Source organism: Halichoeres trimaculatus, unplaced genomic scaffold (genome assembly GCF_033239565.1).
Source record: "Halichoeres trimaculatus isolate MK-OKI-2021-1 unplaced genomic scaffold, fHalTri1.1 fHalTri1_scaffold_12, whole genome shotgun sequence".
Taxonomy (NCBI): Eukaryota; Metazoa; Chordata; class Actinopteri; order Labriformes; family Labridae; genus Halichoeres; species Halichoeres trimaculatus.
Window position 1 is genome coordinate 23,700,404 of NW_027437190.1, and position 27,023 is coordinate 23,727,426.

General features: G+C 39.4%; 2 protein-coding genes across 3 annotated transcripts; both read right to left on the reverse strand.

The window, feature by feature from the left end:
* Window positions 1-2,355: 2,355 nt before the first annotated feature.
* On the reverse strand, window positions 2,356-12,539 carry cyth2 (cytohesin 2). Its single transcript, XM_074682762.1, has 12 exons — window positions 12,333-12,539; window positions 9,373-9,523; window positions 8,957-9,023; window positions 8,745-8,863; window positions 8,581-8,661; window positions 8,266-8,378; window positions 6,940-7,088; window positions 6,743-6,854; window positions 6,006-6,082; window positions 5,213-5,284; window positions 4,961-5,115; window positions 2,356-4,818 (listed from the first exon to the last, which is right to left on the reverse strand). The coding sequence occupies exons 1-12, from the start codon at window positions 12,397-12,399 to the stop codon at window positions 4,731-4,733; spliced, it is 1,251 nt and encodes a 416-aa protein (XP_074538863.1). The 5' UTR covers window positions 12,400-12,539; the 3' UTR covers window positions 2,356-4,730.
* A 1,049-nt stretch (window positions 12,540-13,588) lies between these two features.
* Window positions 13,589-26,907, reverse strand: sphk2 (sphingosine kinase 2). Of its 2 annotated transcripts, none has more exons than XM_074682759.1 (8): window positions 26,793-26,863; window positions 22,609-23,077; window positions 19,923-20,072; window positions 19,733-19,827; window positions 19,502-19,617; window positions 18,281-18,478; window positions 16,576-18,160; window positions 13,589-15,773 (listed from the first exon to the last, which is right to left on the reverse strand). In XM_074682759.1, the coding sequence occupies exons 2-8, from the start codon at window positions 23,069-23,071 to the stop codon at window positions 15,711-15,713; spliced, it is 2,670 nt and encodes an 889-aa protein (XP_074538860.1). In that variant the 5' UTR covers window positions 23,072-23,077; window positions 26,793-26,863; the 3' UTR covers window positions 13,589-15,710. The 2 variants fall into 2 exon arrangements, with proteins under 2 accessions (XP_074538860.1, XP_074538858.1); XM_074682757.1 differs by having other exon boundaries at window positions 13,590-15,773; window positions 22,609-24,199; window positions 26,793-26,907.
* Between the last annotated feature and the right edge of the window lie 116 nt (window positions 26,908-27,023).

Consider the following 27,023-nt stretch of genomic DNA (forward strand, 5'->3'; position numbering starts at 1 on the left):
AGTAAAGGTTACTTAATATTTTCTTGGTTTTTGTACTAACAGATTTTTAAAAAATCTGTTTTTTTTGTTTTTGTTTTTTGTTTTTGTAAAAGCTTGTTGACATTTGTCTTACTTTTCCTCTGAATAACTATATTATCTTTATCAAATCTGATAATTTTGTGCAATCAAATTTTTGCCCCTTTTTTAAATAATCTGGCCTTGACTGTACTTTTGTTATTGCACTGTAAATAGAACATGGAATTCAGGCCAGAATATTTGATAGTTACTGTTAACTATTTGTTTATTTTTATGTTCTATAACTGTAAATAAAAGTACAAAAATTCCCTGTCAATGTTTTTATTATTTGTGGCGATCAACCCTAAACCTACATGTTCATAGCTTACGTAATCAACAAAACCTATGGTTACATGTTGCACATTTTCCAAACTTAATAATCTTCCAAAAGCGAGGTGAAATTGCGAAAATTTCATTGAATTATCAACAACTAAGACGCATAGCTTGTCAAATTAACTAAGACAAGCTATGCGTCTTAGTTAATTTTGGTACACAGTTTTGTGTATTAAACGGCCGCTATACTCAGGTTTCGATTGTGCGTTACAAATTTACACAGGTATAACTTGGTTTGATTCAGTTCACGAAAAAAACAGCGTAGGCTTACTTCAGTAATGCAGTGAAAGTTCCTTCTAAACTCGGTAAAACCGTGAATGAGGTTTTCCTTCTGTCAGATGCACGAAAACTGATGAACTCGAACTCATACAAACGGTTGCCTTTGCTGACTAGCTTGTAGCTAATCTCTGATCCTTACATGTTTTTCTGGGCATTTGCAGTTTCCGGTGACATTTCAGTTGGTTTTATACCACCGTTGATAAGTAACACCACTAAATAACTAACAAAGGAGCTAACAAAATGGCTAAAATGGGATCCAAAACTTGAAAAAAAATACAATGGAACCGTTGGTTTAACCTTCCATGTTTACGGTTGTGACGCCATAATTAAATAAATTGAGACGTCAGCATAATTTGTGTTCCCCATCTTTGTTTGAAAAAATGACACTATTAGCATGTCAGTTACAGTGGGGTGTCACAGTTTTGCTCAGCAAGTGCAGCCTACACTCAACGTACTGGAGTGTATCATGCTCCCAAGGCCCACTGTTCCCACATTTCTAAGATTTTTTTTTTCTTTTTAAAAAATTAGGCCCTTTGTCCCCACATTTCTAGGATATTTTTTTTGTCTGACTCAAGGGAATGAAATCATGGATTTAGCATCTTTAAGTTCTGCTTCAGCTGAAATCCTTTTCAATAAACCTATTTTATTTTATCTTGAAATTATTGTGACAATGTCTGTTAATGATCACAATAAAATTACTCATTTATTGATTTATTGACTTTAAAGTGCTACCAAAAATAACTTTTATTTCGTTTTATTATTATTATTATTATTATTATTATTATTATTATTATTATTATTATTATTATTATTATTATATTTCTTAATTTCCTTCTTTAAATTTTTCTTTTCTTTTTTTTTTTTTTTGGATTGCCTGGCATATTGATGACCCTGTATTGTGGGAGGGGGGATTAGGACAGGGGCCCGTTTTTTTTCTTGGTCCCTGACTGTCCTATTTGTTGTTGTTTATGTTGTTCTCTCTGTAATAACACACAAAATAAAATAAAAAAAGACTTCGATCAAAAAAAAAAAAGTGGTACCAAAAATATTAGAGGGATAGGGCTTAATCTGAAGGGAATTGTTGGAGCACAAGACCTAGTTTTGCAGCTGTCCTGGAAATTTTGGAACAAAGGACTGACCCTCGATGCACAGAGGTTACAGCCTTCATGGCATGTCATAGAAAACATTTGTGGTCCAGATTTGAAAATAAATCTAGAAAAGATCTTAAAACCATTTTGTGATCTTCTCAACTCCTTAGGAAATAAAAAAAAACACAAATCAGTCCACTGTCTTGTTTACCTTTTATTGTAACACAGTAGTTTACTGGCACCAGTGTATCGTGGTTTTCCATTTGCTACATTTACAGATGATCTATTCATCTTCAACTCACAGTAAATAAAAATAAATAAATACAAAATTAACACATTTTTTAATGAAAGAGGTGGCTCTGGGGTTACATGAATCAGAAAACAAAGGCCCAGTCACAATCTGATCATTTCAATATCTATTCATTTGTTCTCATCTTAACATCTGTAGTTCCAACATTACTTTTTGGCAACTTTGCACATCAAGAATACCCACAAGGTGAGGCCTGCAGACAGTCCATGTAATATGTAGAAGCACTTACACAGAGAGTACTCAGTTAGGCCTTCATCAGTTGAATGAATGGGAGTAAAAGGAAATCCCAGATCTGTTTTTTTTCCACTTGCTTTATCTTTAATATAAGTTAACATGATCTGTTTAAAGAGAAAAAATTAACTCTCTCCTTTAAACAGGGTGAGATTAATCAGGTGACAAAAATATGCGAATAAGATACAGTACACACTGGCCAGAAACTGTTGTTGCTATAGCTGGTGCTGACCAGGCAGTGGCATTGTACAGTATTTCTACACAGTTCATGGTTTATCCTTCAGCATATTGCAGTGTTTGTGTGATCACCAGCAGAGGGTGCTACAGAGTATTGAAGTAATGTCAGTCAAAGTAACAGCATTTTCTCCAAAATGCTAACAATTGATAAAGTGCAGCAGACAGTTATATTCACTAATATCTAAAAACGCCAATCCAATAAACTACAAGGAATAAGTTTATGAACTGGATGTCAGGCAAGTCTATCACTGGACACAAATCTAAAACTTGTTACTGATTCATTACCTTTGAATAATTTTACTATAATATAATGAATCAAAGCTTTGTTAGTGTTCCTTGTTTTGTCTCTTCATTTTTAACACTGGGGTATGATGTAAAATTCCAATTTCTACATTTGAATATTTTCACAGCACTTTAAGTAGACTGGGCAGCCAGTATCACTTGGAATGGTTTTATAAAACATGAGACTGCTTGTGCTTCAACTGAGTCTGATTTAATCTTAAACCCAACAAGCTGGCCATAAGATAAACCAGACTACTAAATATCGCCTATCTTATCTATTTTAATATTAGAAAAAAAAGAAACATACCATAAAATTAAGAACATTTTTTTCATCACAAATCATTTTTTATAATAAATGCTATTTTCCAAGTCAACAAGGAACACTAACACTTTTTAAATCAGTGCACTAGCATGATCAGCGACGCATCAGTACCTTGACTGTTGCTCAGTCTAACAACATGCAGTCCTACAGTAGCTCGTACAAAAATCAGGTTTTAACAAAAGATAAAGAATAAATTAAATCATTTCTATGTGTATCGTAAACAAATATGCTAACGTCTATTTACAAAAAAAGTATACATTGTAATGAGCTGCCTTTGTGGTTTTTGTGAAACTCACTATCATGGACAGACTGAGCTCTAACAGTTTTATGTCTGAGAGAGACGTAGTAGTGTTTCTTGAGCATGAATGAAATGGGTTTGAGGCATGCTGGAATATTAAATCTGAGAGGGTGTGTTGCTCAGTTTAGTGTCATAGAGAGGGTTTGCTAACAGGCCTCCAGACAAACCACTGTTTTCTCTGCAATTGCCCAAACATGATAAGAAACAGGCATAGGAACAGACATTACATATTGTCTTGGTGAGCTAAAACAAGCAGCTTTCTGCTTGTGAAGAAGCTGCTTGTCTTTTCCACCAGTAATTCTGCGAGTAAGTCAACTTTGGTGCCTCAGATCATACTTGAAGATCCACAGTAACTCGATTTTTCTGTTCACAAAATGTTTACAGTATCTAAGTGTAGTAGTGTATATTAAAGCCATAAGGAATACTATAGGAAGCTATGTGCACCTCTGAGATAAGTCTCTGCTTGACATCAGATGGTTCATCCAGTCTTTTCGATCAACTCTGAAAATAAATGTTAGAAGTATCCGAATGGTGAATTCACATTGCTTTCTGGACAAGCACAATCAAGAAAGGCAATTTCTTGCTTTAGAGAAAAAAATCCACAAGAACTGAAGCTGCTTGCTACCCTGAATATGACCATATTCACACTAATGCAAGAGATAACTGTTCAGAAGATGACAATCCGTCAAAGCATTTTAAGTTGCAACCCAAACAGTCTGCTCACAGTGCTCTGAAATACCAAAGCGGATGTAGAAAATAAGCAAAAGCTGCTCTGGCAAGAATGCTAACACATTTCTGTTGCTTTTTGAGAGCATTCTTGGTTTACGCAGTAATTCTGAGATGTCCGAGATCATGACAATCCCTGTATTCTTGAAACCTCCTGTTCCTGTGTTGGCAATTTGGGAGCATGTGTGTGCATTGTGTGAATATGGTCTAAAACGTGTTTCACAGTTCAATTGAGAGTCTGGGTTTAAGAGTAATGCAGAGAGATGGAGAGTCTGGGGAGAGAAAGGAGATGGTGTGCTCTGGCTATAGTGTGGAAGGTTGTTTATAACAGCGGTACATTCGGGAAAGAATAAAGCAGGAGACGCAGCTGAGCTCTTCCTCTGGGAGAGACCTCCGAGAGTCTGGTAGACAGGATAGCAAGTCTTCATGAGGGGAAAAGGATATGTTTGGGATCAGGAAAGCAAAACTTAACTTATGAACAGGGGGTAAGAAGCAGTGATGTAAATGTGTCCATACTGGAAGGAGAGATGGCTTTGTGAAGGAAGACGGGAGGAGAATGATGAGAATAATCTACGGTTGCTCTTCCTTCTTCTTCAGTGATATACGTTTCTTCCTGGCAGCAAGCATTTCATAGAAGGGGTCAACACTGACAGCAGATCTGTGTGAGTGACAAGAGAAACACCATTGAGTGTGGTTTATCTAAATCAGACCCTTATACAAAGGCTGTCAGGCGTTCAGCTCATGTTTCTCACTGGTCAACCACTTCACAAATTCCCTCTGATCATTTTTTATGTACATACTTGATGCTGTGGATCCATTCATCCTTCTCCTCAGGCGTGGGGGCAGAAATACGGTACACCATGTGGTTCCCCTCCACTACTCTGCCGTCAGCCTCTGTTTTGCACGCCTTGATCAGCTGACCACGGTTGTTGGGGATGTAAAGCTCAAAACAGTTCTGTAGGGCAGTGAAATGAAAAGCATTAGGAAACATATTAAAACCCACGCTGAACTGTGAGATTTCCTTTTTCTGTTCAGCTATACTGCAAACTCACAGGTTTTCTTGGGTCCTCTACCTCTCGGATGCTGAGGTTTTCCAGGGGAATGATGCCCCGCGGCTCCTTATCCTGAGGGAGAGATAAACACAGAAACAGCATATTAGTGCAGAAAGAGCTGCTGTGAAATCGAAATGCTTTAAATTCTTTAATTTAACTAGAGAAGAATTTTAGACTGCAAAAGAACCAGACAAACAAAATACGGCGTTTTTTTGCTCTACAATTCCTGAAAAAAACTATAATCTTCAGTATTACATCAAATATTGACCTGTAATTCAGTTCTTTTCTGCATTATTTATAACCTTGGAGTAAACAGATTTTTACTTGTTTTTGTTTTTTAAGTCTCAGTTGGATCAATGTCCTCTTTGAATAGGTGCGCATTCTGTGTGTCGTTGTATCCCAAAGAGGTATGTAGTTTATTGTAAAGTATACGTGTGCTTTATCATCTATTGTGTCACAGTCTTTTGTCCCTTTAGTGGGCCCTTCATAAGCAACCCAGCTTAGTATTTTTTTGTCTGCAGATTAATATGTTTTCCATCCAACCCTCAAGTTAAGTAACCAGATTTCGTTGCAGACACAATAAACAACTGTTTTTGTGTGTGAGCCTCTGTGCAATGCCGACTAAATGCAAGATTTTGTTACAAGATAAATCAAAAATCCAAATTCTGAATCAATTATTCAGAGAGGCTACTGCAAATACAACAACCAAATCCTTTGAGGACATTTTGATACACCAGGCGATATGTCTCTCAAAACCCTAAAAATAATAATGCACATGGAAAGGAGGACTTACTGTAGTGTACTCAAAGTAATAAAGGCAGTTGTCTGTAAGAATGAACCATCGCCTTTTCCAGGTTTTTACTCGTCCCCCTGAAACACAAAGACGCCATCACAATAGTGAGTTCAAAGAAAGGGAAAAAATCCTCTCCTGGATGTAAAAGTTGAAGGACACTGCTCTACAATCTACGTGCTAACTACACAGCTAACTTTACAGCTAATACTTCCAAAATTTTAAACGACATCAACATTGTCAGTACATACCTCCTGAGAAAACAAGCAGCAGCAGTAGAGGGTGGAAATCGCAGGGATGAAGCAGAGACAAAAACAGACCAGAGGATTTAGAAGACAAACAGAGAAAGAGAGAGACGGAGGAAGAGGAAAAGGAGATTATAAATGTATATTAGTGACAGAGATCACAGGCCCCGCCATGCAAAAGAAAACAATCAGATTTTAAGATGCTGTTGTGCAAGAAAGTGAGTGTTGGTCTCCATCATTCTAGAGCAATAATAAATGTCGAAACAGTGACAACTCAAGTGCCCAAAGAGCTAGCAAATGTCAGGAACAGGAGGGTAAGTTCATCAGAAAAAAAAGCAGTAAAACCAAGAGAACAGAGTACAAAACATTTCATTTTCTTGTGTAAGAGGAAATGTCTCTTTTTTATCTGAATTTAAGAAGAATAACTGAAAATATGTTAAAGCAAACATGAAGGATATAATGCTACACAGAGAAGACACCCTGGCATCATCTCACCAAGTTTAAGAAGCCAGCCCTCTCTGTCTGGGTTGAAAAAGGTGTGTGTCAGGTCATTGCCATCATCCTCAGGGATCTTAAAGGGTTCATTCTTGATGCTTTCGTAGAGATTCTGTGATCATAAATGAGTCAGTAAAAAAACTTAATAAAAAAACCTTTTTTAAAATTTTCTCTGAAGAAAAGCGAGCTCATCATACTCTGAGAAGCTCCTCTGGCAGGTCTCCTCCCTCGTTGATGCCTCGGTTCATGGAGATGAAACGGTCCACTCCAGGTTTATCCCTCACATTTGGATTGTGGAGGCTCGTGTTCAGCATAATGATGGCAAATGACAGCACATAACATGTATCTGGAGGAAGGAAAGACAAGTAGGCGGATTAAATATGCTGGGCTTGTTCCCACACACAGACTGGGAGGATATGGCCTTCCATCAATAAGACCCTGTTTGTTGTCCTTTGCAAGTAATAATATTATACTGCAGTATTACCAAATAAAAAGGGATCACACATTTGAATACATGTTCACTCACTCACCCTCTTGGACAAATCTGTGATGCAATACTTAGCTCATGTCTGTGCCCGAGCCCAGAGAAATGTGGTTTTAAAGCAACTGTGTGTTCAGTAGTTAGTATGCCATAACCTCGAACTAACTTTATGTTATCTGAATTTTCATTTATCTCCCCTTCTTACTTCATCATAACTACATAAATGACCTACATAGCTAAAAGGTTTGAGCTATGTTAGGGTACTACCAAACACATGCAATCTCCTGACATGATGGTTTCAGAATAAAGATATTTCAACTACAGAATACTTTTGTTATGGGAAAAAAAATCTGAACTGAAATGCTGAATAAATTGGGTTTACGTGAAACAACAATATGTAGCAATTGAAACTGCAGCATTTACAGTCCCCCTTCTGACCAGTAGACAGCCCACTTCTTTTAAAGCTCACCTGATTCCATCAATTATCTTTTACTGCGAGGCAGGAAGGCCCACTGCTACAGCGCCAGAGCAAATCACCTGGCTCTCCATGTTTCCTGTGATGTTTCAGTTAATTATGTAGTTTTTCTTATTCTTGTCTGTAAAAGCACTTCATGAACTCTTGTTTTTAAAGCTGCCACATAAATGAAGATATTAATATCATTGTTACTGCTCTCACTCCTCAGATAATTGCTTTCTCCAACTTTTGCCCTCTTAAGACAAAAGTCTGGATGCTCTACATACCTCATCTCAAACAATTAAAGGAAATAACTTATTAAAAAAAACTGAAATGAAGTGTGTGTTTACACACTGGCAGACTCTGTTGGCTCACACATCAGGTCGTTTCTGGTAAGAGCCTCGCTGTAGATGTAACTGCACACTTTCTGGAAAATCCCACTTCCTGTGATCCAGGAAGATAAAGCTTGTTTTAAGGGAACAGCTCCTGAACTCATACAGAAGTCAAAACATCCTCCAGCAGGTAACAAAAAGTAGGCTGCACCACCCACATGACAGTTTTTTGAATTGTAAATGTGTACATATTCACCAGTGCTCTGGAAGACGCCGGGGTTGCAGTGACAGTATCTCTGAGCAAAGGCCTCCATCATTCTGTCAATCTTCTGAGCTTCACCGGGCAAACGGAAACTCCACAGGAACTGTCTGCAGGAGAAAGGTCAGGGTTAAGAACAAGTAAGAACAAATTCTCCAGTCAAGGTAGAGTTTGAGAGTCCCAGCTCATCTGTTGCGAAATGTTCCTGCCATCTAACATGATTACAATGAAAGCAAGACTTTCCATTGCAGGTTTGTTTATGAGATAGAGCCAGGAAACTTAGGTGAAAAACACAAACAACAAAGTGTTCACCTGAGGGCCTGGACAAGGTTGAGATCAGTGAACTCATGGAGGTCAACAAAAGCCTGAAGCACTTTGATGTTGAAGTCATCTCTGCAGAACAACAACAAAAAGATCACAGTTACAAATGTCTGACACAGAAGAAGAGAAAGGGGAGATTTTTACAAACAATGCACCTTTCTCCAAGGTAATCTCCAATAGCGGTCTTGTTGAGGCCTTCTCCTTTGTAGAGGAACTGAGCGATATCCTCTGGTGTGTGTCTGAGCAGCTCATTCTCCACCAGAAACACAATTCCCTGCAGAGAGATTAAACAATGTGTCAACACCACTGAGGCAAAATACAGGTGGAGTAGAAACTAACATGCAACAAAGAGTCTTTTTCTTTTAACCTTTTTGGGGTCCATATTGAATTTCTTCCTTCCCATTGCCACATGTCTGCTTTTCTGTAGAGTTTTACTGCAGAGAGAAAATGAGGGAAATGTAACAAAGAACAGCCCACACAGCAGCAAACTGAAGCTGAAATAAAACTGAAGAGTGTGTAAATGTTGTTTACCAGTTACAGAATATAATGACTTGAGCAAATGTGTGTAGGACTTAAAAAGGAGATGAAGGATGAAAAAATCCAAACCATAAAATGTGATGTGGACTAAAAAATGTGAATAAAGCATTTAGGAATAAAGAATGAGTTGGTGCAAACTGTGGTGACTGATGCACAATCCTATCTTTGGTCCTGTGTTAATAAAGAACAGTGAATCTCACATTGTTTGGAGTAAGGCAGCTATGACGCTGTTGATATTTGGCTTACCTGCCCTCTGTGCTGGTCTCCAGTCCTTCCACCTCCAAAATTGCCTCTCTCAATTCCTCTCTGAGCCGCTGGATCTCCTGCAACAGGACGCCCTTCCTTCTGCGGATGTCCTCCAGCTCAGAGCGCTCCTCTGGGCTCAGGTCTACTGGGACTGTAAGAAAAGAAGACAGACTTAGTGTCTGCTGCCGCTGCTGTAGAAACTGCACTGGCTTCCAATTGCGTTTAGAACAGATTTTGAAATTTTAGTGTTTGTTTTTGAAGCTCTGAGTATCTGATTGTACTTATTTGTCCTTATGTCCCTGCCAGGACACTGAGATCAACTGGTCAGTTGATTCTTGTCACTCCCAAAACCAGATACAAAACTAATTTGTGCTGCTTTTAAATTTGTACAGCACTTTGGTCAACTTTGGATGTTTTAAATGTGCTCTATAAAGCTTGAGTTGAGTTGAGATATTGGAAACCAAAGAAAGCAGAGGGTGAGGTTACTTGTGTGTGTGTGTGTGTGTGTGTGTGTGTGTGTGTGTGTGGTACAAAAGACTTTAATTCAAGATCAAAGTACTGTGATTCCCCTTTTTTGCTCAGATGTTTCTCTTTCCCTGCTTTTTCCATTCCCATCCCTTCCTATTGAAACAAGTGTACATGATCCATAAAAAACATTCTAAAAATTAGCTCACTTCATGGCAATGTAATCTATGAGAGCATTATCAGTCTTGCCCACTTGGGCAGAAAATATATTCTAAATTCAGCAGAAACCCATACAGACAGGAGCACAAGGCCACTGTAAACCCCTGAGTCACACAGCAAGGTTTAACTATTTTAGAGCCCTCTGAGACGATCCCATAAATACACAACAACAACTGACAACCCAGACAAAACAGACCCAACCTCAGAGAACGGGGTTTCTTAAGATGAAATTGGGGATATAGTTCTGCCATTGCTCTATAACAGGTAAAACAGCTTTGTATGAATCTGGTGTTAGTGGGAGGATACAGAACAATGTCCTTCTCCTATGCATGAATTGCAAGACATGATTGTAGTTAACCAAGGCACATTCATTAAATTCATGTGATTTATCCCTAAATATCATTTTTAAGACAATAATTAGAGTGGTCAGTTAATGGTGATGTATTAAACCAATTTCACAATATTGTTGGTTTTAATTTTGCATAAAATTACAATAATTTAATAATCAAATCTGTTTAGCCTTGCACAAAATAATCTAATATACACAGTCACTGATATGGATTTCTATCAATCCATGAAATAGAAATCGTGTTATGCTATAGATTTCAGAATGTGACAAATATTTATTTTAATCGGTTATTATTAAGGGGGAATTAACATTAGTCAACAGTAGCCACAATGACCAGGCTGCCTGCAGGGTCTTCATACATTCTTTATTTGTTTTTTTGTTCAGACATCTGTAAATAATCTAGCCAGTTTTTGTCTTCATGTTTTTTGGAGGGATACATATTCAACTAGAGCCCAACCGGTTAATCGGCCCACCCGATTAATCGGGCCGATTATAGCCTGTCACCGATTAATCAACATCGGCCAAAATGTAGCTGATTATAAAAAAATTTTGCCCCACAGAGATTATGTTGCTCCTGTTTCTGTGTGTTAATTAATATAAGGCTACTACACAGCGCCTCACTTTATAATGCAATGCAGGATTAACCTGGGCTTATAAATTCACCAGTTATTGTTTTGGTTGAAATAATTTTTTGAAAATGTTTAAATGTGTTTTGTTGTAATTGTATGTATTGCATGTTTTGAAAGCAGCGACATTGTTTCTTAAAATCTAGTTTAGTCCCATGCATTAAATGGAAGATGGAACTTTTTAATAGCTAGTCATAATTTGTGTTCATATACAGTATTTATCCTGTGTATATCAATGAATTTATTACATATATCAGATATCAGTCGATATATCGGATATCGGCTTCTTTTTGCCCCCAGTATCGGTATCGACATCGGCCCCCAAAATCCCATATTGGTCGGGCTCTTTATTCAACCAAAGTTAAACAGTTCTTGTAACCAGTGCAGTGTGGTTTCTTTTCTTTCTTTTTCGTTTTTAACCTTGATTCAACCTTACTTTCACATTTGACAGGTCGCTGTCTTCTGTAGCACCGGGTATTTTTTCAGTATTGTGCAAGTATTGAGAGGGCTAGACAAAATGCCAGAAAACAAAAACGAAACAATAATCTCAACACAGCTATGCAAGGCTACTATACCACTAGAAACGCTCATAATATTCGACAAAATGTGTCTTACATAAAGGGTATATGTCTTAGCTGGATTATCTTTGGGTAGGAGCGCCTAATACTGACATTATTGTGCAGTGTCTGAGAGCCTAACAATGTAGCGTCATCTCGACAAAAATGTGTGGCAGAAAAAATCTTGTGATGAATCATGTAGTCCAAAACACTCCGGTTTTAAAGTTCAAGGTAGCAGCTTGTGACCAGTGATGGTTGGTAGCCCCCAAATCCTCACGAGACCAGTGTGTGTATTCAGCTAAACAAACAGCTGCTCAAAAACAGCACCAACCACGCCCACAGTCTGGATTAACTGTACACTTTGAATCATGCTACAGCAGAGCGCTGAAGGTATGAGGAGGCGGTTAAGAAAGTCTAAACAACCCAAAATGTATCAGACCAACGTAAAGCCTAGTGGCCAGTCGCGGTTTTAAATGCTAACTAACGATAGCTGAAAGGTTAGCTGCAGTATACTAATCAATAGGTAGTTGGCGACAGGTTAAGCTAATACATTTGTGTGACTTATTATAATCAATAAGCGCTTAGTATTCAAACAAGATAGAAAAATTTATTGAATAAGGATTACATCAGTCATTTTAGCCGGATTCATCTAAATAATACACTATTGAAAATAAACTACACCACAAGCTTTAACGAGCCGCAGTTAGCTCGCGGTAGCCTGTGGTCTAATCAGAAATAACTTACTGTAGTCCAGGTCATCCATTTTGGGAGCTTTACTTTTAGGCATAAATATTTCAGAGTCGACTGTCATTCAATATCAGAAAACTATGGATATATGTGTAAATATATCCCCAAAACTAAAAGAAAAAAAGACAACCCCTGGTGTCGAAATGTTGGGCCGGAGACAAAGAAGGTGGCGACACCGGAAGCGGTGTCAGACTTTTTTAGTAGACTACTTCCGGTCAGTTGATTTCCAAAATAAAGCCACGTAGACTACTGTTAGATGCGCTAGTTGCATTAATAGTTTCTTTTTCAAAAAAAAAAAAAAAAATTAACTAAAAAAAGGCAATGTCTGATTTCCATTCGTTAATTAAAAGTTCATTTCTATTAACTACTTTCCTCGCCATTTTCAAGTTCTTTCAGTTATTAATTTTGGTTTCTTTTCTTAAAGGATAGGGTGCCAGCAATTATTTTGTGTAAATGTTGAAATTTGGTAATTTATTCATAAATGGCACACTTTGTATATAAGTAGGATATTGTTCACAAAATATTTTCATGGTACCTGGCTGAAAGTATTTTCTATATTGAGCCTGACCTAATATTACTTTTTTATTCACAAATAGAAACTTGAGATGAGGGTATTTTTAATAAGTCTGATGTCTGATGTGTACTACTCCATGTCGTGCATGTTTACCTGTGTACCGAATTTGATGCCAGGTGCATATTGAAAAATTTCCCTTTGGCCTGCACAGGTTTAAAACATGTGTTCACCCTCTTGTGATACACCCACTTTTACAGGGATATCAAGGTAATGACATGCATTGTTTTTGGAAGCGTAGTTTAACTTAATTTCTTTTCAAACAATAAAGCTTATTGAATTTATCCGACTACTTTTGATTGAACCTTCAGTTTTCAGGGTGCCAAACAGAGCTTCAATTCTTTCTGTGTGTGGTTATAATCCAAGAATTCCCAATGACAAATGCGTGTGTTAGATAAATGAGTAAACATATTGGTGTGATCAAAGTACAGAAAATTTGCTTTGGATAAGCATCAATGTTTATCCAAAAATGTACATAAATCTATCAACTGTATTATTTATTAGCATATTATTTTTGATCAGTTCTTATGACTCATTTTGAAGATTCATCTTAGAAACACAAATGACACTATCAGCTGAAGGGTTAACACCAGACATTGCAAAGTCAGATTGGTCTATAACACCATGCAGTCTGTGCTATGGTTATGAAAAAAAAAGGGTTAAATAAAGGTAAATGCAATAACTAGTGCTCTCAAAACAGAGTGTAAACTTTTTAGCAGAACAGTCCAGGTAAAGAGTTTACAGGTTCTTCTGTTGGTGATGGTTCAAGCGTTGACTCCAAGTGTTGCACAAACCCACTGCAGCTGTACAAGCAGAGTGAGGTTGTGTGGCAGACCAGCTGCCCTGTGTGCTCAAAGGATAAAACAAAGAAAAAAATAGCAGCCTGATGAGCAAAGAGTTTTACTCCATTTTCTGCAGTCAGGTTTAAACAGTTCTTGATCAACAGCCAGAATGTACAGGCTAATTATACAAAGGCATTCATTTGTCCAGGCAAAACCAAGACATATACAGTATGTTGATGACCCAGGCAGTCGGTACATGATCTCAGTGATTGATACACTGCACATGCTAATGATTCCTCCTTTGTTCAGACCAAATATATCAGCAGGTTGCTATTACAACATTTCAAATATTATTTATAAAACATAACAGTTCATAGTAGGGTTCTAAAGTATGGTGTTTCATTTCACAGAGGAGCAAGTCATCATGTGGAAGTCGTGATGCTCTAGATATTTTTAAATTCCGACCAAACCTATCAGTTACTCATATGGCTCTATTGCTGCATGATTTCTAATTGTGAACATTGATTTCCCTTCATCTGATTCCACTCCAGATTAAACAATCTGATGTGACAACACAAAGCTGCTGATGCATTTGTTTCTCTCTGCAGCAGAAAGTATCTATGATGTAATAAGACAGTCCTATTTTTTAAAAGCTAAGAGTGCTGAAACTGAGACATTCAATTCATTTCAGTACAGGAATGTAATTTAATCTATTTGTTACAGAATCTGAAATAGACTGTTAATAGTAGTGCACCCATTTCTAGAACATCTAATTATGAGTTAGAAGTGTCTACAGATAAATATGCATTCTAGTGTTTGTGATTTCTGTGCTCCAGTTACTGTGCAAAATAAATGCACTTATTTTACTATAACTTTAAAAAGGCTTGATATTTCTACTCTTGGCTTCTGAAGATGATTACTCAGAGTTACTGATAAACTTTAGACATAAAAGTGCTTAGGGCAACTGTGTGTCATTCTGATACAATTCTTGAAACAACCAGTCTTAAATCCAACTGACAAAGACCCTTGCTTCACACATTTTTAAGTTCAATATGCTCATCGTCATGCACCCACTGATAAAGAAAAGCTGGCAGGTTACGTAAAAATGTCAGGAATGGTCACCGTTCAACGGTCCCATGCTCCTACAAATGATATGATGCTGAAAAGCTTGATCTAGCTGCTGTGCATTCAGTCACTGCACAAAATTTAAGTCATTGAAGTGTAAATTTATCAACAATTATCTCCGCTGATCCTTAAACCAATGGTGAAGAGCTGCACAAAAATAAGAGTACGTAGGTGGGCCTACAAACATGTCTACTGCAAATGTACAAGGACAGCTATGTTTTATAGTGGACGGAAGCTGATAAGATAGATAGAGATTGAAAAAAAATGTATTTTTTATATGAGCACATAAGGGCAAAGGTACAAGTGTACTGTCCAGTGTCAGATAAGGCATTACTATCAGGGACAGAAGTTCTTGAAGTGGGCAGAAGGTTAGAGGTTAGGGGCAGTTTTGTTAGAATGTTGGCCCCACTGAATTTAAATGACCCTCCAAATTTAAGAACAACAGTCTCTGAAAATAATCTGATCTCTTTCTATCTCATTGAAAGGCAACAATCAGGTAGTGCTTATCTGCATGCATACTAATATGTATACATCCAACACATGCACTATCTGCACAAAAAAAAATCCATTCACATTCGATTGTTCTTCCCTCTAATTATCCCAGGCTGTGCAGTTTTCATGCTTCTCAGTGTATGTTGAATGTAATCCAACAGCTGCAATGAGGCGCATTTTTCATCCATTTTCAAATTTGCTATTAATCCCTGCAGTCACGCTTAAATGATGCATGGCTCGGCGGGTTATCCCTTTCATTAAACTCCAGAAAAGCAGATTCTGCAATCCAGGCTATTATAAGTCTCTCAGACACCCCCCTCCCCCTTCAGAAAAAAGATGGCAGCACAGATTACATAATTCAGTAGAGTGTTGTGTCTGTCAAGCAGCACAGACAGCCCCCCCTGATTACAATCTGGTAATTTTCACTCCACAGTCACCAACGATGAGACGAGCCAAGGAGGGATGGACCTGCAAAACAAGAATAGACCAAAATTAAGTTATTAGCAGTACTACTTTGTACTTTGAAGCTAACAGTTTATCTGCCAGAGATACAACATAGGTTCTTTCTGGTTATGTAAGATTAGTCTCCATAAAATAATCAATAATGACAGTGACAGTTATAACTATATTATTTAACCAGATAGAACACCCAGTGAGACCTGAAAAGTTGTAAAAGGACATTTTGTGTGCTGACTTTATTTTTTAACTGTAAGAAATGAACCTCCACTAAGGATCTGTAGACTGTGCAGGTCAGAATCAGCAGCCATTTCCACTTCATTCTCCACTTCATCATACAGTAATTCTATGATAACTGATGTGTATAATGACACAGCACAATAACTGAGTAAATAAAGAGTGCTATTTGCACCTAGAGCGGTTTGTACGGGATTGATGTCATTAGCCTCAAGCAGTCATGGTGATGTGAGCTACATTAGAGAGGGAATCTATTTACAGAACCATATTGTTTTTCAATTCAAAACACTGTTTATCAACTGTGAAAGATAACTGTTATCATACAAGCCATGACAATGATTTATTGCTGTATCGATGTTTAGTATATTTCTCTATGTATGAAATTAAGCTTGATTCTGTGGGCCTTTGTACACTCTTACAACACATCCCAGTAAAGCACATTACAGTATAAAGAGCAAGTGAATTGTGTATTTGCAGAGATTGTCCCATCCAATCATCTATACTTCTCACACTTGCATTAAAGTACTTCAGGACATGCATACATTCACCAACTTGCACCATTTCCCCTCTTTCTTACCTGTGCTTGGAGAGGCCCATAGGGCACCAGCTCTCCATCCACAGTGAGTGTCCCCCGTGTGGAAAGAGGCTGCAGCCTGAAGGCTCTGCAGGACACATGGCTCACATATGGCGAGCTAACAGAGTGGTGGGTCCCTCTTTCCATGGCAAAGAACAGTCTCAGTAGAGTGGCTCTGGAGATCCCTGCCCGCACAAAGGTCAGGTGAATCAGACCATCGTCAAATCTGGCCTGGGGTGCAGCATGTAGGTCAGCTCCAAGGTGGGTCTGATAAAGGGCCAGGACCAAGACAAAGTCCCCCTCAATAGTGACCCAGTCTCGAGTGGGAAGGGGTTGATCTAGAGGGGGTAACAAGTCATCTCTAGGAAGATTTAAAGGCAGGGAGACAAAAGGACGGTTCTTTTGGGGTCCTGCTGGCTCGGCAATGTCAAAGTTAAAAGAGGAGGACGGTGTGCGTAACAAGGGTGAAGGTGAGGCGGAGTTTGGGGTGTTCGGACGTGGAACGAGGTAGGATGAGGAGTGTGGGGAGGCACATGAGGGTGATGAAGGGGGTGTGGGAGAAAGAGAAAGTGAAAGGGAGGGGAGTTTAGGGGGGAGGGAGTTTGAGTGGGAGTGTTGGAGGAGGGAGAGAGGCCTCGGCCGGGAAGCGTTTTGGTTTTGGTCCAGAGTTTTGGGTTTGTAAGAAAAGGGAGAGTGACGGAAGGGAGAGGAAATGGTGAGAGATCGTTCTCGGGCCATGTCCACAGGGTAGGGCTCTTTCTGGTAGTAGGTTCCGTTCAGATCCACGTTGTCAACCCCGTAAGAAGCACTAGAGTCTGTGTCAGCCTCCTGACTGAGAGGCTGGCTGAAGAGAGCATTGGCTATCTGGCTGGAAGGGGCAGAATTCTTTCTGACTGCCTGCCTGGCAGCCTGAAGGTTATCTTGGTAACCTAAATCCTCTGGCTCATCGTTCATTTCTTGTCCCATGTCCACCAGGCTGCCTTCTCTCCTCTCCTCAGATCCTCCACTCCCTTCCCCATCCTTCTCCCTATCCTCCTCCTCCATCTCACTGGAGTCTTGCTCTACTACTCCTTCCTCTTCCCTTTCATCCTTGATCCCCTCCAGTCTTTCCTTTCCCATACTAAAGTCTTCCCTTTCATTAGACTCTGAGCTTGTCCCCGACCTCTCCGAACATGTCCCTGACCTCTCCTCTTCTGCTCCCATCTCCATCTCCCCCTCCCTCTCTCTGTCCTCTGCCAAGCTGCTTGCCCTCACCACACCAGTTCCACCTCCCCTGGCCCTTTCCCTTCTCCTCTCCCTCTCTCTCTGCCTCTCCTCTTTCTCCCTCTCCCCCTCACCCTTCCGTAGGCTTCTCTGTTCGCTGATGCCCATGTCAGAACAGGTGCGATGGATGGGGGTTCGGCAGAAGCCCTCCAGGCCTTCAGTGATACTGCGGGAGAGGGGTCTCCTTGGTGGAGGGGGTGTGGCATCTGGTGACGTGGTGCAAATGGAGGGGGGCAGGTAAGAGAGGCGACCTTTGTATGATCGAAGGGAAGCAATTCGCACCAGGGTGCCCAAGGTGAAGCGAGCTGAGCCTAAGCCACGATACCTGAAATAATAAAACAGAATCAGCATAAAGCTTTCTTTAAGTTTAAAGTGTACAATACTGCATGACTAATTCAGTTTTACGCCCTATATGCTGCTGCAACATAGGCATTTAAACGCCCACCTCTCACTCTCTATGTCCACATCAGAGACAAATCCCCAGGCAACAGAGAGGAAAGAAAACAGTCTCCTGGGTGCTGCGGTACGGCTGTTTGGAGCAGGGCTTGTAGTCACGGAGACCAGGTCCATGGGCTGGACACCACCTCGACAGAGCAAGAAGCAGCAGTTCAAAAGAAGGGGCTCCCGAAGGCACATATCATACCTAAGGGAGATAAAAGAAAGAGACAACAACATGTGCTTAAAGTACAGATAAAAAAAAGAACTGATAAACAGATAAAAGGTCAATACAAAGTCCTTTAGCTGTCAGAGATATCTCTGCACAGATAAGCAAATGATGATACCGCAATAATGCTATGCCTCCATAAAACATAAGAGTTTATGATTATGTAATAAGACGCTTTTGATTTTATGCAGTAAAAAATCTACATATCCAGTGTGATGTTTCAAGGCATGTTTGTAACACATTAAAGCTCAAAGAATGGCGCAAACTCCTTATCAATCTGTCTTTAGGAAGCACATTTTGTCCTCCAAGTGACCTTGAACTCTGTGGGAATAGGTGTGCTCAGGTCACAATTTTTAACATTAATATGTCCTTTAAGTTCAAATCATCAAACAAAAGTTTTTCATGTAAACAAGCTATCATACAGGCTTTGGATACTTGCTGCTAGCTCAGTATGGCCATTTAATTTGAACTGGTATAAATGAAAAAGCTTAAAACATCCTCTGTATTTAGTGTGACTATCCTTACAGTGAGTGTGTGTATGCTTATTTTATCTGCACAAAATACTAGGTTCTGAAAAATATCTAATAATACAGTACATTTAAAGATTCATTATGATTTTATACCAAAGTTTATTAGAGATCCATTTGATTTCTCCAGGGTCCAATTAAATGACCACGTTTGGATCTTCTGGACTCACCACACTGAAAACCTGTCAAGTGCCCTGGAAGTTTAGATCTGTTTAATTTGAGCTAAGCAGCTTTTGCATCGGCACAAAGAGCACTAAAACAGTTGAAACATGGTTCTATGCTTTATGTCTGATGGTATACAGGAACTTATAAAAGCACAGATCAGGGTGTAAACTCTCAGGAAAATGTAGCTGAAGATAAAAAGGTTTGGTCTACTCTTCCAACACCTCCTGCGTCCTCACGGCTAAATGTTCAGCCTTCACTTGGAAATAAATAAAATACCTTGTTCTAGTTTATGAAAAAGACACATGCTCACCCTGCATTGTGGTTGATGGAACCAGCCAGCGCATTCCCAGAACCACAGGGCAAAATGCCGACAGGTATTTTTATTGCTTGTTCCCAGTCTGGACGCTCCATCAGCCCGTTAATAACCTGCAGGAACGCAATGCAAAAATGTATCTGTGAGCACCATTAATGCCGAAATTGTATGGAGGGGGGAGAAGACAAATGAAAATCTTTGCTTCAGTTTCTCTGTTCAACCATGTACCTCATGCAGAAGGCCATCCCCAGAGACAATGATGATACCATCCCACTCTGGGAGTGAAATCTCTCTGATCAGCTCTCTGGCATGGTTCTGACGTTCTGTAAGGGATTCATCTGGTTACGATCTCGGACATCTACTTTTATTTATTTATGTGTCGTGTCTGCTTGGTGCTGAGGAGCCTTTGATGTGTTACCTGTCTGTATGAGGTTATAGCTGATGTTGGCCTCTCTAATCATTGGCAGGATGTGGGTCTGACACCACTGCATCGCCTGGCCCCTCCCACTGAAAGGATTGACCAATAACAGTAGTCGCCTGGGACGAGGTAGGAGACTTCTTGAAAATTCTGTTATCAGAAATAAAAGGGGTGCATTAGAGCATTTAAACTGATGCAGATTTTTGCCCAGAACAAAGACAGGAACTAAAGGTTCACTGCACTTTCAAGCCAACTGGGAGCTATCATTCCACAGTGTTGCCAAACCCCGGACTTTGAGTGCAATCAACCATTTGAGCCCCTTTATAGGATCTCAGTCAGAGTGCAAAAAGCTTCCACTTGAGAACATGGTCATTAATAACTCATTTGTATTTGGACACATAGGATAATGTGTCGAATCGTGAACAGAGGAATGATACAAAACAAGGTTGTGAAAACCAAAACTGCTGTGCATGGCTAAAAACTTTTCAAGATCTGACCAGCTGGAAGAAAACTGAAACCACTCTTTACTTATCTGCCATCTGATCAGGTATAAATAATCAAAGAGCATCTAGAAATCAATAGAACATGGTGGAAGGTAAAGATGGTTGCCGGTGTTGCAGGGTAAACAATGACGTGACTTCACTCCCAGATAGTCCTGAGTTATGCAACAAATGACACTCAAGTAAATCAACACAACTTCCAACTGCTGTGGTTATAACGTCCATGGGCAATAAAAATTGACAGAATCAACACAGGCGATGATTCACAAACAGAGTGGTTAGATACGAGAATCAAGGCTAAATGAGCAGTGGAATGGAAACAAGGGGTCAAGCATCAGGCTCAGCAAGACAGTCAAAATACTGCAGCAGAGAATGAATAAGGCAGGAGAGGACAAGCGACAAACACAAGAGTGGTAGGACTTTAGAATAAACAACAGTTTTATCAATGTTAAGAGGAAGAGGGCTGTGGTGTGATAGGTAATGTCTGAGATAAAGAAGTGGCAGAGAGATTAAAGAGAATTAAAGGTTAAAGATTATGTCTACAAATGGAGAAGGAGGCAGGAAGAGATGCAGGGGGACACAGTAAAAGTAAACACTTCAGGGTCTTGCTATCTGTTCGATTATTTAGGCTGGGGGGATACAACGCGTGGGAAGGGGTGGCAAGCTGCAGGAGCCCCACCCTCTCTGTCTCTACATTTAACATTGCATGATACAGACCATGTGTGCAGGACAGATAAGGGCAGAAAAACAAAAAAGCATTAGGCAAATAAAGTGAAGACATGTGTAGTAATGTAAAACAATCAAAATCTGAGTTAATTCCTTTGGAAAATAAATATCACAGCCTCAGCCCATATCAGTGTTTATCATAAGACAGCATGTGTATGCTGAAGGTACAGAGAAGCCTAAGGTCAATGTGACGTTGAGCTATACTTAGCAAACATTAACAAAGCAGGCATAAATCAAGCTGGCACCCTATGGAAGCGTACCTAGGACAAAATTCAAATGAAAATGCAGACACAAAAACAAATATAGGTGCATTTTTTGAGTCAAAATGAAAATTAAATGTCAAATATTCAAATATAATTTTCATTTTGAAGACAGCACTTTTATGATATAATTAAAATTAAAATGAAAAGGGTGTTTGCATTTTCATTTTTAAGAACTATATCTGCTATATACTGGACATAATTCAGATGGAAATGCAAATGTGAAAATGATAATACATTAAAGTAATCACATTTTCATTTATAACTTTAGCAAGCACAATGTATGACAAATCCAAATGAAAAGGAAAAGAACATTTTTATTTTCATTTTCAAACCAGACCTCAGACCAGCATGAAAATGAAACGGAAATGCAAACTTCTTGGTTGTACATTATCTTCAATAGCAGGTAGCGGTGTGTTTTTGCCTGCAATTGATCCAACAAGTACTCATTTTGACTCAAAAAATGTGCCTATACCCTTGAAATGAAAATGTATTTCCTGTATTGTATTTTCATTTTTTTGTTAGCATTTTCATTCAAATTTTATCCTAAATACGCTTCCATCGGTATCAGGCAAAGTCTTACTCAAGGATTAAGCATAAAGGTCAGCCAACATTAATCAAACATTTATCAGCAATAAACTTACAGACATGCGGCTCTGATGAGGCTAACCACCAAAACTCTGTGTGTAAAAGCAACAAGGAATCCTTCATACAAAGGGTTCCTTGTTGCTTACGTAGCATTTTTGGATTCACAGTTATCAACTGCGTTTTGTTTTGAAAATCCTCGACATTTGCAAATTGATAAACTGAAACAATTGGCTGCTGGAAAATCAGACAACTCATGATCTCACATGAACGGACATAAGCTATATAAAGTTACAAGATTCTGACAGAACTTTTACTTTTTGGTACCAAGATTTTAGGATCGAGTAAAACAGGGTATACCCCTGATACAAGTGTAATTGAACAGATGTTCATAATATTGGTTGTCAAACACTGATCGCTGGCAATTTGCTAAATTTAAATCCTCGTATAAAACTACTTTTTTATTTAACATTTTACCAAGCTGTAGATCTTTGTTTCAGAAATCATTTCTGTTTTTTTCTGTACCTGGTACAACAACTCTAACAGAGATGTACAGTATAATCCACTTATATTAAAAAACCTGAGAAGAAAGCCTTTAGTGAGACACACACTCACCTGTGTCAGCAGTGACAGTCACATCCCTGAGTAGACATTGCACAGCAGCCGACCACCTCTCAGCATCAGGCCTGCTTTCTGCCAGGTACGCCCTCACCTGTCTGCGCCGGGACACCCCTTTCCGTCGTTTGCCTGGGGGATACCAGTACAGCACCAGGAGAGGGGGTGCAGGGGCACGAGGGCAGCTGCATCCCACTAGTTCAGATAAAGGCAGCAGAAGACGGGCTTCCTTTCCAGGCCGCGGTGACAGACGTTGGATGTGTATATGGGTGTGGGTGAGGGTCAAGGCATAGTTGGAGGTCAGAGCTGGAGTAGGGGATGCAGCCGGGGAGAGTCCCCCTGGACCACCAGGGCTGTTGGGGCAGCTGTTATTGTTGCTGTTGCTGCCAGACCCCCAGCTGGCAAACTGGCCATGAAGGAGGGCTTCTGCTGTAGAGGGTGACGAAGGTTCTGGGGACCTCATTCTCAGCTAAACAAGAAAATGTCAGTCAATCGAGCTTTACTGTAGTGTTAACTGTAGTACTACCTACAGTTAGAGGCTTGAAGAATACAGTTTGTCAGCTCTTCAAGATTTCCAGGGCAAATCAAAACATACATGAACATCCGTCTGAGAACTTTATCCCTGAAATCTCAGCAAAGTCAATCCTCCTCTTCAGTGCTTGAGTTCAAGAAGTCAGAAAAAGTGTCTGTTCCCATCTGTCCATGCAAAGTGTATTTTCATTTGAAAAAACAACAATCTCCTCCAGTTCAAAGGTGATTCTGTTTAGAGTATTTATCCAGTGGAGACAGAATCTGGTAAAACCAGTCTTTGTGTCACAGTTTTAAAGCTCCCACTGCAGATTGATCTGAAAAGCTGTCAGCTTCTACAGTTTAATGCCAGCAATACTTCAACATACTCAAGGACAACACTGCCTACTGGTGTAAATGTTTCACTATGAGATCAGGCATCCTAACAAGTGTTCTACTTCACAAAGATTACATTAGTAAAAGGAGGTCTATGTTTCAACTTAACAACACAAGGCAGCTGACTCGCTACACAACATTTACGACAAATCCTTAAATAATTACACAAAAGGACAAAACTGAAACTTAAGGATCCATTAAGTATGAATAAGACAGACAAACACACCTTGATTTGACAAGGAGGCTATGACGATTGAATTAAATATATGCTCACGTTGAGAAGTCTCAAATTATGCAGCATTGGAAGTGCCTGCAAAAAAGTGATGCCAAAAAGATATGATAAGTGTAGACTTTTTCAAGACCTTTGATACCTCTATTGCAATCTTTATCTCAGTGATCTAAAGGAGGCAGACAAGAGGAATGGCAAGGCCAGAGCCCAGGACAGTAGTGTTACAAATAAGTTACATGCAAGCTCTTACACCTTCTTAACTTCAGTTTTAGTTCTTCATAGGGAGCAGGTGAACACAGGTAAGACAGGCAGACATCAAAAAAAAAAAAATACAAAAAACAAACAAACAAAAACAAAAACAAAAGACAAACAAGAAGACAGTTCCAGGAGGGTCCTAAGTTTATGTCATTGTAAAGTCCTTGAGTCAAGCCTCACGTTCCTGCCCAAAGATCTCTGTTCCTGGACCACAAACAAACAATAGAAAAATAGTCAGTTGTTAAAGTAGGTGAAAGGCAAATATCTGATGTACTCCACAGAGAGATGAAACATCATTAAAAAGAACATTAGCCAAATGAAGTAAACTGACAGTGCAGCCAATTCACCTGTGATTGCACTGTGCAAAGGTTAACATTTCTGTATCACATTTTCACAATAATAGTCAAAAAAGAACAGAGCAGAACTGCCACGATAAGAGGAAGAGATTAGGGTCACGGTGTGAAGCAATACCAGATCTATTATGCCCCTCGACCTTAGGTGCATGTCTCAGAACACAATGACTCACAATCACACATCCTCTACTGCCTTGCTGAGACACCACATTGCTATGGATGAAAGGTTGCATGCGAGTAATGACCACAGCTGGTTGATATTTTCATGTGTAGGGCTTTTGTCTAACAAGATTTAGGGAAACCATATTTCACAATCTGAAGTCTGTGTATTTCTGACCCACATGGGCACTGGAGCTTTGCAAACAAAAAAATCCAACGACTAAGCAGGCTCATTATTAAGACACTAAAGAAGATTGGAACTCATTTCTCAAACTGCAGTTCCCCAAATAGACAAAAAAAATCTGACTGGTTACATGTTTGTGAATGTTTTCCTGTAAACATCACAATTAAGGGCCAATTATTAACAAAGTTAATATATTTGAAAAATAAAGGTGTCAAGTAGTGCTGCACGATTTGGGGAAAAGGTGCGATTTGCGATTAGGTGGGCAATATTGCGATTGCGATTGTGCTTGCGATTTAATAAAAAAAAGTTGTGTCATGATGAGTCTACAGACTTGCTTGGTTATCATGGAGAAAAATCTGAATTGCATGTGCTGACATTGCGATTGCGATTGCGATATCCTCTTTCGATTACGTAATTGCATGTGCTGACATTGCGATTGCGATAATCGTGCAGCCCTAGTGTCAAGGTACAGCGATCAAAGCTGCGAGTCATCAAAGCCTTTCGATTACAGTTTATCAGACTTGTTTAGGGAATGTTCTGAGTTATCTTATCTCTGGCCTTACATATTTGATATGCTTTCCAAAATTATAGGTGGAGCTACAAAACTATCTGCCTTCCTTGCACTGTTTGGTGTGGTGACACAAAATCTAACTTTGAAGGAGTACACAAAAACTTGTTGCCAGAACACACATTTTGATGTGATGGAAAGACTGTAACCCTCCAATATGTACACAGTGGTTTAGAGGCAGGCTACATTTGATCAACCTGGAGAAGATAAGTAAATATGTGTATCAGAAACAAAAAACGTAATGGATTCTTAAGATTTCACTTTGGATCATTGTCACTTCTCCTCTCTGTTGTGTGTTTTTCTACTTTTTGTATCTCACAGTGTACAGCTTATTAGTATTTTGATACTAATTTGTATACCCTCCTTTTGGGTGGGAAGTTGGTGGGTTCTAGTTATTATGTGCACTAACTTTAAATTCTTTGAAGAAAACTCCCTCCCAAATAACATCAACACATAAACTTTGTTAAAGAAAAGTTTATCAGACTTTCACAGAGGGACTTGTGTATAAATTCACAAGTCACATCTTCCTTTGAAGTTTTATAACGGTCAAGAAACATTATGTAATTTTAGGTGCAGACAGAATCAATACTTGGCTGATGTCCTGTCTTGATAGTAAATCTCAGTAAAAAAAAAAAAAAAAAAGGACCGCACAGATGCCCATTGTTACACCTTACGTCCTTGAAATGCAGGGCGGGGACACCCAGAAAATAATGTCAGCGAGCTAATTCTGTCTCCAACACAATGAGCCTGCTGTTGGGTGACTTCGGGGTGATTTAGGCAAGTTGCATTTGGCTTTTACTTTGATCTCAAGAGCATTCCGGTGCGGTCTGAGCACACCTCTAGAAACTTCTGAGAAGTGATAACAATGAAACCAATCACGTCGATTGTACAGAGAGGAAGCAGTTAGACCGTCAAACTTAACCGTTGGCATCCAATTAAACGCTAGCTAGCAGGTTGAAAGGCTGTTAGCCAGCTGACTAACTGGACTAAAGCTGCACTGACAGTTATCTACAAGCTCAAAGGCTGTTTCACGAATGTGAAGTCTGTGGAATACAAATAAGTTATAAAAATTGTACATGTGGAAAAAAAAATCCCTCAAACGTTAAATCGAGGAGTTAGCAAACGCTAGCTTATGTTATGGATACAGTCGCTACTGTAAACTGCTACCTCACAAGAGCAACAACACAGCGTTGTCAGTTAGCGGTGGCTAGCGGTTTGCTACTTGTCATGTAGCCCAAGTTTAAGCCTGTTTTCAACAAGATTAAAACTTAATTCTGTCTGCAATGCGTCACTATAGTCAAACTGAAAGGCTCCCATTTGACATTTAAGGTTTCATTTTTAGATAAGTTTACTAAGGTATTCAAGTTACCGCAGATAACAGCAGATTTTAACGTAAGCTAACTGGCGTTTTAATATCACTCCATTTGAGCAAAGTCACACAATAACTGGTGAAAGAGTTGAATCTTCCTTGCACCATCTCAGGAACAGCCATGTAAAATCTATCACATCTATCACATCTATCATCCAACGTACCTCATCTTCGCTCCCGGCTGGAGACGACAGTTTGTCGCTTGCTTGCCCTGTAAACTGTGGTTCGAGCAGGAAGTGCCTGGAGACTCAGAAGCAGCAGCTTTGAGCGGCGGAGAGGAAATCCAATGGCGATAAGGAAAACATTGCAACACCCACCGACATTCTCCAATCATAGACAGCCCACAACTTCCTGGCCAAGTCATGTTTTCTCCTGGCCAGCTCATATCAATACTG